The 11,027-nt window shown below is 47.0% G+C and overlaps 1 protein-coding gene and 1 long non-coding RNA gene across 2 annotated transcripts in view; one reads left to right on the top strand and one right to left on the bottom strand.

The window, feature by feature from the left end:
• The window catches only part of LOC102454855 (uncharacterized), a 36,750-nt gene that overhangs the window by 16,482 nt on the left and 9,241 nt on the right, over positions 1–11,027 (top strand). The window lies entirely within an intron of this gene.
• Positions 4,878–11,027, bottom strand: part of FERMT1 (FERM domain containing kindlin 1) — a 33,357-nt gene continuing 27,207 nt past the window's right edge. Inside the window, exons 14-15 of the mRNA XM_006136010.5 lie at positions 8,980–9,121; positions 4,878–8,014 (exon numbers count right to left, since the gene is read on the bottom strand). Of these exons, the coding sequence (XP_006136072.2) occupies positions 7,841–8,014; positions 8,980–9,121 (316 nt within the window). The 3' untranslated portion in view covers positions 4,878–7,840. The remainder of the gene's footprint in view (positions 8,015–8,979; positions 9,122–11,027) is intronic.

Genomic DNA, 11,027 nt, shown 5'->3' with positions numbered 1-11,027 from the left:
TTGTGTGGGCCCTGACTGATTTTTCTGTTGGTCAGTGGCGCCCGACCCAAAAAAGGTTCCTGACCACTGAAAGCACAGGACCCTAGGTGCGGCTGCAAGCCAAATAATAATCAAAGTGTTACCCACATCCCTCAGTGACACTGAGACCACTTACAGAGAGGAAGAATGACTTTGCTCTATAGCAGGGGTGGGGAACTTCAGGCCCGGGGGCCGGATGTGGCCTCCAGCTTGCCTGGATCTGGCCCCGCGAGGCTCCACATTGAAGAACCTGCACTGGCACTCCAGGCCCCCTGCCACCACCTCGACTCGGGTGTGTGAGGGGAATGTGGAGAGTGTCTTTCTCCTTCTCAGTCAGGGATTTCTCACTTTGCTTTTTGCTTGTGTGTAGCCCCCGACCCAAAAAAGATTCCTCACCCCTACTCTATAGCCCTAGCTGAGAGCCAGCTGGCTGTTTAGCTCATGTGGTAGGTAGAGGCTCATGCACTAAGCTTCAAAGGTCGCTGGTTTGATTCCACCTGTCAGCCTTACACAAGCAGTGGTTGTGTTCTCTTTGGAGCCTTTGCTTTGCCAGGACAGTCAGACATCTGTGCATGATAGCCCCCTCTCCTCCGTGCTAAGGCTTGAATCCAGGCACTGCTTTTCCTACAGACCTTGACAGCATGTGCACACACAACTTATCCCAGGCCATGCCATTCCCTATCTGAAGAGGGCCTGGAAACCTAGCAGAGCATCCAGAGACCCGAATGCTGATCTCTTCCTGGGACTTTTGGAAGCCATTGTGGTTTCAGGAGCAGTAGGAATGGTTCCCTTGTTGACTATGGAGTCAGATGGCTCGGTTCTAAGACAAAGCAAAGAGTTTGCTGACCTAATGCCTGGTCCTGCTGCCTTAGTCACACAAGTATAGGTCTGACCTATACTACACACCCATGGTCAGTACAACTATGTGGCTTGGGGTGTGAAAAGTCCACCCCCTCTCATGATGTTGTTATACCAACCCCCCGCCTCGCAGTGAAGATTGTGCTGTCCGCGAGAGTGCTTCTCCCATTGGCACAGCTGTTCCTCTCAGGGAGGTGGATTAACTCCTGGGATTAATTGATGGAAAAGCTCTCTCCTTTGGCATTGAGCAGTGATGGGCCACTGAGGCTAGTGAGGGCTGCAGGGTTGAAATCAGTCATGGGCACTGACCATAACCCCAAGAGTAAGATTAGATACACTACTACATGGCAGGCTGAATATTGCAAAACAAGTAGAAATGCTTTAATCACTCATGTTAATAGAACTGTCCTTAACTTCAAATAGTAAATAAAAGGAAGCATTTACATTTATTTTACACGACAGTATCAAATCCCAGCTGTGTCACGGTGTTCCAGCTCTGAGAGGGAGAGGGAGGAGCAGGGACGGGGTGTGAATCAGCTGATTCATGGCCCTCCGAAGTGCAGGGAGGGAGGGGGACGGGCTAGGTAAGTGCAGGGCTCTCAGTGCATGAGAGGCATGTGGGGGAAGGAGTCAGAGAGGCAGTGCAGACCACACGTGGAACCCCGATGGGCCGTAGATTGCTCACCAATGGCATGGAACATCTTTGTTACATTGCTACAGTGGCACACCTGGCCCATGCAGCGTTTGAAGTGTAAGAGAGTATCAGAGGGGTAGCCGTGTTAGTCTGAATCTGCAAAAGCGACGAGGAGTCCTGTGGCACCTTATAGACTAACTGAAGTGTAGGAGCATAAGCTTTCGTGGGCAAAGACCCACTTCGTCAGATGCATGTGTAAGACTTACCCTCAGTTCTGAGGAACGGCTCGTTTGACCTTCACACAACACGGTAGGAAACAGAAGCTCAGCTGCCCTAGACTTGCCTCAGCTAGTTGATCACTCAATGTAGGATTTGCCAAAACACTCGCCATGGGAGCTGAGTTAGGCCCGTGCGTAGAGCTCATGGAAATGCCACCTTCATTGCCTTAAATGCAACTTTTCTTTGGACTTCCCTCATCTCCAGACGCCCTAAAGACAGGGAGATGTACTGTCTTGGTCCTGAGCCATGAAAACCTTCTGGAAAATTTGCAATCCTGAGCTTAGTATTTATGGGTGTGACAGGGTGTACCAGCCCCTGCACTGGGGGTTCTAGGCCTAACCAGGCTCAGCTAACATGCCCAGCTGGGCATGCTCAGACTGCAGCCCAGGTATGAAGGCCTGGAGAGAGGCCCAGACTGATCCGGTTGCGGAGGAGGAAGGCAGCATTGCCTAAGCTCCTGGAGGTGACCAGCCTGAGACACCAGAGATAGGGCCAAGGATCTGGAGGAAGTAGCCCAGGGCGGGAGATTGTATCCTGAGGAACTCAGCATGTTGTGTTGGGATTCCCTGCTGTGCGAGCAGTGGCCCATGCCACTGCTAATAGGGCCCTGGACTGGGACCTGGTGGAGTAGGGAGGCCTGGGTCCCCCTCCTCAATCCCCAATATGTGAGGCCTGCACCTGATGCTAAAGCCTTTAGGCTGCACTGCCCCAGCGAGAGGGGGTGGGTTTAGAACTGCGGTTGAGTTACAGTGCATGTGTGGTTGGGGTGTGGTTACAAGAATCCCAGGGATACAACGGCTCACCCTGGGGGAGGGATGAGTGCACCACCCCATGACAACAGGTAATGCATCCTCATGAGAAAAATCACACTTCAGCCTCACGTCACACTCTAAAAAGGCTGAGACAAACTCTGCCCCCACTTCTAGCTCAATCCTCCCCACTGGTTTCATGCCAGGAATTTACCCAGGCAGCATTTCAGGAGTTGGAAAAACAGCAAAGTAAATAGCAACAGGGCCATTCAGTTCAACCAGGGTAGAAATTAACAGTCTTGCCTTTTATTTTACGGACCTGATCTTGAAAGGCTCTGAGCTCTTGCAACTCCCACCAATGTCAATGGCTTAGCACCTTACCCAGGCCCAATTCGGAAAGACACCGAGCATTTTCTGTAAGGTGCTGAACGTCTTCCTCAGTATTTGCCTTAGCCCTTGTGAGCATTTTGGGTAGTCAGCTCTCCAAGGAATGGAGCGTGCCTTCCCATATGCTAGCACAGTGCCTAGCACAATGAAGCTCTGATATGACCATTAATAAAGAGCTAGTCATACTGATGAAAGCTCCTATGGGTGCGTTATGTTGCCACCATCCTATTGCATTCCGGGGAAGAAGTAACACTCTTATCTCTGTACCCCTACTCTCTGGTTCCTTCTCTTTCCCTTCATGCAGCTGATGAAGTGAGTTGCAGCTCACGAACGCTTATGCCATCATTCAATTGTTAGTCTTTTAAGGTGCCACCGGACTCCTTGTTGTTTTTATAAAGAGGCTGCAAGTTCCGGTGTGTGTCTGTTTCATCCACCCACTTTCACATATCACCCTGCGTGGGCTATTTCTTTAACATTTCCTCCAAATCTGTACCAAGGCTTCTAGTGACAAGGCAAAGGGAATGGTTAGGATCTCAATCCAGGCCATTTTATCAGGCCTTTTTGCACAGACTGTTTTCACAGCTAAAACCAATCCTACCTCTTCTTCTCCCTTGATCTGAGTGAGTCAGAGGTCTTATTGCCCGAGTAGGAATGTTAAAGATGAGGCCTACATTCCTTAATGACACCGTGAGATAAGCAGACAGCAGGAGGGAATGGTAGAAAGAGGCGATGGTACCAGGTTGTAAAGGCTCGGAGATGAATGTTCCCACACCAGGAAAGCAAAAAAAAAAAATTATGTGAACCTGAGATTGGAAGGATCCAAAAAACCCCTGAAGAATTACATCAAGAAACATTTTCAGGACAGGCCGGTCAGCCCCCAGAGCGAGCTCAAGCAGTGCCTTCTCTTACAAGCAGGTACCTAGTTATTTAGCCTCTGGTCTAAATAAGCCAGGAGTTCTGTGCACTGCATTCTGTTGGCCCTATGTATGCCTGAGAGGCCAGGCCCCTCTCCAGTGTAAATCTCTTTTGTGGAATTCCTTGGGAGTTGGAGCAGGCCCTGGCGACGTAATGTTCTACCCTGGTCTGATTTAGCTTTGTGACACATCGAACAGGGTGGCAATGGATTATTTAGAGCCAGAGTGCTACTTCCATAATGAATTTTGTTGTCCTCTGGCCAGCGGGTCTGTCTACATTCTGTCTGTGATGGCTAAACTCTTATTTACATGGAGTTTCTCTTTAAATTCAGGGCTGGGACTTTGTAGACACTTTTGACGGAAGTTAGCTCCACTACCTGCATGGGTTTGTGCCTGCTGCCGTTACGCTCTTGAGGAAACCGGCTGCTATCAGCCAGCAAACATTGACTTCAATGGGGTTTTTGCAACGAGGGTGTGTGGCACAAGAACTGAAATGCCAAGGCACACAAATGGCTGGTGGGTGGGTGGGTGGGTGTGTGTGTGTGTGTGGCGGGGGGGCTAGCAAAGCAGTACCTGCTACAGTGTAGGTTGCAATGCAAAATGAGAATTGTAGCTGGTCCAAAAACAGGCCACACTCACGCTGGCCCCCCACAGCTGTTAAAACAGATGGCAACACTTGGTCATGCTCAGGGTGCCAGAATGGGTGGGTGAGGGGTAGGGAGCCCTCTGCTGTTTACTGGGTTAGCACACCAGCAAGACGAATGCTTGCCAGATAACCAGTTAACCTTTTACATCCCTACTATCAAGGAAAAAACAGAGGAGCAATGTCCTAGGAGCTCCGAGATGAGTATACAGGGCTGTCCTCTCGCATCAGAACAATGCCACTGTTTGAACCATAGCGAAGTATTAGCAAGAGTGTGAAACGTTGCGAGAATCACAGGTCCGATGATGAATACCCAAGAGGGGGAAGGACAGAACCAGGTAGACAGTTTTATCAAATACAAATTATTTATTTATGACAGTGGTGAATTTATAGTATTTATTCTAAGATTTTTAATAGACTGTGTTAATAATGAATTTACAGTATTTATTATATTTATTCTATGGCTTCTAGTAAAACGTGTCAGAGATATAAGGATGGGAATGGCAAGGGGAATAGTCTCTAATCTTAAAATATCCAGCTACAGTAATTAAATAACAGTGATAACTACAAACTCTTATGTACTACCCAAAAACAACTACAACACTAAGCTTATACAACAGGAAAAAATCAAATCATACATACCAACTTACACAGCACACGGTACATTTCACAGATATCGGTTCGGTTGCGAAGGCCTTGGTTACGCCCGAGAGTCGGGGGAGGTGGCTGGTCGGTTGATCAGGCCGGCAGCGCTTGGAAGTATACGAGAAGGCACACGCACGGTGGTACGTGTGTTGCGAAGACCTCTTAGAGCGAACTGTGCCATGGGTATTTATCCCCAAATCTGCACATCGCTTTCCTGCGCTTGCATATTACCATATATGGCCCAATGGTCACCAAGTGGGGGGGTCTGTGTCCCAGGGGTTGGGCTGAAACTGTGCAGGTTTCATGCGACCAGGTAAGCCCTGCAGTTCTCACGCCAAGGTGATGGGTGGCAGAGTCATGCTATTTTCCCCTTTTCCACCTTCCCCTTTTCTAAAGGCAATGGTATGCAGGAAGGGTGCGGCCGGTTTCTCTCAAGGAGTCAAGAACGGCCTGGCCAAACTTTTTTACTGGGGGGCAGTTTCTTTTCTCTAACAAAACCATGAACGCTGAAGTTACTCGTGCGTTCAATGTACAGTGGAATAAAACTCTGGATTTATGTAAGGGCTGGATCAGCAGCAATGGGTTCCAAGCTGGGCTAGAGTGGGAAAAGTTTCAAAATCTTACCGCACAAACATTCATATTTACACAGCCTGCCACGCAGGGCCTGGCGGCTAGCTGCAGCTTTACCACGCTGGGGGAACATGGAGGAGCTCCTCACAGAATGAGCAAAGGCAGAATCCTTCTTCGAAATCAACAGCCTGCACCTTGAATCACAAGATCGGTTCTTTAATTGCCTAGTGAGTGCAGGCATGCCTGCACTGCTGCCTCCCTGGGTCCGCAGCACTGTGTTGCCTAGCGGCTAGTGCGCTGAAACGACCATGGTTCTATTCCTGGCTCTGCTGGGAGACCTGAGGCAAGTCCCTTCCCTCCCCTGTGCCTCAGTTTCCCAATCTGATAATGACATTGACTTCCTCTGTAATGTTTTTTGAGATCTAACAATGAAAAGAAAGTTACCATAGCTACGATTATCATTAGCAGCTCTTGTGTAGGCTTTAAGTAGCATGGAAGGCCTGGTACTGCCCCTCTGCACCCGGAGTGAATTTCACTAATAGAACACCATTGGGTCGGACTTTCCTCCCACAGAAAGCTAAAGCAAGGGGAGCAGTGGTGCTAAAAGAGGGAATGCTCCTCTTCCTCTCCCTGGTGTGGGTGTATAATGCACCTCTACAACTCCCCCTCCTGTTTCAAGTCACTTGACCTCCTTCCCCACCCCGCTCATACACTCCACTGTAACTGAGAGAGACTGGAGTAAAACTAGACCCAAGGAGAGAAGAACGAGGCCCAGCAGCCCGAATAAACACCACCTAGCAAGGATTTTGAAGTGACAAGTAGGGATGTTGATTGTTAACAGATTACAGTTAACCAATGGGAGCTGAAGCAGACCCTTGCCTACTCTGTTTAGTTGATTAACTGGCTAAACTTAATGTTTAACAAGTTAATTAATTAAACTGGATTTTACATCCCTAGTGAGAAGTCCAACATCTCAGGATGCACGAAATCTCAGGTGTGTGAAAGTAACCGAGGGGCTCGGTGCCGTATTTCCTTAAGTGTATCCATGGCATTTAACTTGTCTGCATGGATGAGTGTACCTCAATTTGCCTGTCCCATGGTCGAGCACTCTGTCAACAGTTGAACATTTCAGGCCTGATTTAAAATCCCTCGGAAGTCAGCATGGGCCTCACCACTAACGCCGCTGGACCTGTCTGTCCAACAAAGAAGGATTTTTTTTTGCAGCGATTGTGAATAGTATGGATTTGATATCCAAAGCACTCAGCATTACGGATTTTACTACCAACGTTCCCACAGGTAATTTTGGTCTCATGTTAGATAACAACATAGAATAATTTGCCCAGAATTTAATGTCATATTCATAAAATAACAAGGGAGCCCATTTATAAGCTTATGTCAAGTATTAATAGTGGAGACATAGCCATTAACACAATTTGAACATCACAATTCAAATAGTTCCCAAAAGATTCATGTTTAGGTGCCAAGATTAATATCTTTATGCACAGGAGCGGTCTCTGACTTCATGCTTGTGAACAGTCCAACTAAGGCGTTCACTGTTTGCAGGGCTGTATCCTTAACTAAAACTCAGGGACTGATAGTTCTGTGTGCAAGACAGAGGACTAGAAGGACCATATTATGTACATGCCAGGCAGTATTTTGTTCCAGTACTACAGACTTCAAATATATATTTATATACCGTTAGCTCTATTCATCCTGCAATGTATAGAAAATGAGAAGGCAATGCCAGTTGCACAAATGTGTAACAGAAAACAGGACGTGTATCCCAACACCCTCATGTTCTGACCAGGATACTAAAATCAGTCATCTAAGTTAAACAGGAAAGAATGTTGACAGATGTTTCCCAATCAAGATAAAGTGAATCTTCGGTGACATCTTCACGTAGCATAAAAACCACCAACCAAAGGAGTCTCATTTCCCTAATGTTGATCAAGGGTAGGCTCATTCCACCTCGGTGACCTCAGTTTCAATATGTACCTCACACAGTGGAAGCATTCCCTGCTCTGACACAGGGTGAAATACTCTGTCTGTGTTGTTCTGTCAGTGTACAAACATAACCGTGTAGAGGAAAAACCTTACATAGTTTCTGGTCCTTTTTGCCAGCACAAACCAACGTGGCTTCACCTTATTCCTGGCCACCAGTTAATTTATGAAACAGATCTTCATCCAGTGTTTCATTTTGGTCTTTAGAACGAGTTGACAGGAAGATGTAACCCCCAATGTATTCATGGACAATCTTGCAATCTGCACTCAGGCATGTGAAAGCAATGGAGACATTCTGGTCAAACTCAATGGCGACCTAAAGAGAAAAGGCACAGCAAAAGTCAGTAATGAAAACAAGCAGAGTCATGTCTGTACCTATCAGCACATGAATCTTTAGAATAGACTGAGCTCAATAAACACCATCTGGACGATAAATACCTACACACATACATGGCTGACACTGCTAATAAAAATGGTGTGGGAAAAGGATTTTGAATCAGTAGTATGCCTTTTCCCCCTCTGTTCAGCTAGGGCCCTCTTGTGGTCAAATCTCACTTCAATGATTTTGCAGGTCAGACAAGCAGCCATTCTGCAGAGCTCTCCAAATAAGGGTTTCTCCCCTCTTCTTTAGTTGTATTTCCTCGCCCTCCTCCTGATGAGGTGCCCTTTTCCTACAGGCTGGTATATCAATGATCTCAACTTAGCATCATACATGTTCATTCCTTGCCATGGCCCATTGCGGTCAGTCATTTGCAGATGTTAACTCACGTTCCTGTGGTTAACTGGTGCCTTTATGAACAAAATTCTTCCTCTTACATTCTGTTTTCAGTTTCCCAATACTTGGACTTACCGCTGGACCGTTTCTCTGTGCCAGAGTTCAGAGACCTCGTGCCTTATGCTAAGTGCTGAAGCTAATGTTGACAAGGGTACAGGGCTGTAGGTTCCCTGCATTACTTCTAAACATAAATAAAGGCTGAATATAATGAAAGCAAGGCAGTGGATATGTAATAAAGGCAAGCTAGCCTTACAGGCTGTAAGGAAGATAAGCTTTCAAGCTTCAAAATGCTCTGTGTTGCTTGAAAGCTTGTCCTTCTTGCCAACAGAAGCTGGTCCAGTAAAAGATATTACCTCACCCATTTTGTGCCCCTAGTATAATACCATGTCCCAGAAATGGATTATTTAATGAATCAGGCCAGTTTGGGGATTCAAAATGATCTGCTGAAAGCCTCTTCAGGGGATTGAAATGTAGGAGCCGGACACGAAGAGCTGTTCAGATTATACCTGACGTATTTCCCAGTTCACGTTCCACTGCTTCATACTGGAGAATCTCCACGTTGTGATCGGGTCCCCAGTGGCTGCATCTATCCTGATCAGCCGGTTATAGGAAACACCCAGAAGATCATCTTTCTTGCTTCCTTTAAACCTGGGGGCATAGGGGGAAAGAAGCAGAGTCATTCTGCAGTGTGTTTCCCTAGTGAGGCAGTTCACTTGCCCCTAATGCCAGTGTGGCAAAAAGTGGGAGGAGCCTTCCCGTGCTTTTGCACAGGTCAATCACAATGCACAACCACCAGAGGGAGCACGAGCAACACAAGATGTGGGAGCAATAGTGGGCTGGAACCTGGGGAAGTTTGGCTCCTTCTTGCCTTGCACCCTGCACTGCAGTCAAGAACATGGCTTGGTAAAACATGGCAGTGCCTATGAAAATACAGCAGACGACTGTACTCTCATGAGAATATGTATATACACAACCACCACCATGTCAGAGAAATCAAGGAAGATTGTATGAAAAATACAGGGGAAAAAAGCTTCAGGAAGTTGAAGGCTACTATCAAATCCCCCCTCACTCTTCTCTTCTGCAGACTAAATAAGCCCAAATCCCTCAGCCTCTCCTTGTAGGTCATTTGCTCCAGCCCCCTAATCATTTTGGTTGCCCTCTGCTGGACCCTCTCCAATGCATCCACATCCTTTCTACAGTGGGGGTCCAGAACTGGACACAATACTCCAGATGTGGCCTCACCAAAGCCGAATAAAGGGGAATAATCACTTCTCTAGATCTGCTGGAAATGCTCCTCCTAATGCACCCTTATATGCCATTAGCCTTCTTGGCTACAAGGGCACACTGTTGACTCATATCCAGCTTCTCAGCCAATATAATCTCCAGGTCTTTTTCTGCAGAACTGCTACTTAGCCAGTCGGTCCCCAGCCTGTAACTATGCTTGGGATTCTTCCGTCGCAAGTGCAGGACTCTACACTTGTCCTTGTTGAACCTCATCAGATTTCTTTTGGCCCAATCCTCCAATTTGTCTAAGTCACTCTGGACCCTATCCCTGCCCTCCAACATATTTACCTCTCCCCCTAGCTTAGTGTCATCTGCAAACTTGCTGAGGTTGCAACCCATCCCCTCATCCAGGTCATTAATAAAAGACGTTGGAAATAAACCAGCCCTAGAACCGATCCTTGGGGCACTCCACTTGAAACCAATTGCCAACCAGATGTCGAGCAGTTGATCACTACCTATTGGGCTCGACAATCTAGCCAGCTTTCTATCCACCTTACAGTTCATTTATCCAATCCATACTTCCTCAGCTTGCTGGAAAGAATATTGTAGGAGACCATATCAAAAGCTTTGCTGAAGTCAAGCTATAGCACATCCACTGACGACCCTATGTCGACAGCCAGTTACCTCATCATGGAAACAAATCAGATAGGCCAGACATGACTTGCCCTTGGTGAATCCATGTTGACTATTCCTGATCACTTTCCCCTCTTTCAAGTGCTTCAGAATGGATTCCTTGAGGATCCCCTTAGTGCAAGAGCCAGCTGGCTCTCAGCAGAGGTTGTAGAGCAAACTCATTCTCTCTCTGTGTAAGTGGTCTAACTGCCACTACATGGGAGAGTACACCACACTCTGTAGGTGTTACATAGACATGGAATATGGGATGTACATTCTAGGTTTTTCTTTTCTTTCTTTCTCTAATTTTGCTGGACATTTTGGGGAGAGGAAGTGTGACTGTGTGGTCAAAATTCTGCCCTCATATACGTGTATATCCCCACCGACACCTCACGAAGACACAGAGCAGTGTGAGATAGATGCTGTGAGGCAACAGCATCTAAGAGCAGAATTGGACACTCTCTGTTTGGGCCCAGCTTCCAGCTGACAATAGAGAGCTGGAGGAGCTGACCGTTTGCCATTTCAATGCCTATCGTACATAGTGAGAACACAGAGGAGGAAATGATGCTTTTTCATCTCTAATTTGTATGACTGATTAAGCCTAGTTTACGCCTATTGGCATCTTACTTCTGTCAAACGCATCATAGTTTGTACAATG

Source organism: Pelodiscus sinensis, chromosome 3, assembly GCF_052426305.1.
Source record: "Pelodiscus sinensis isolate ZL-2025 chromosome 3, ASM5242630v1, whole genome shotgun sequence".
Taxonomy (NCBI): domain Eukaryota; kingdom Metazoa; phylum Chordata; order Testudines; family Trionychidae; genus Pelodiscus; species Pelodiscus sinensis.
This window is presented reverse-complemented; position numbering and strand designations above follow the sequence as displayed.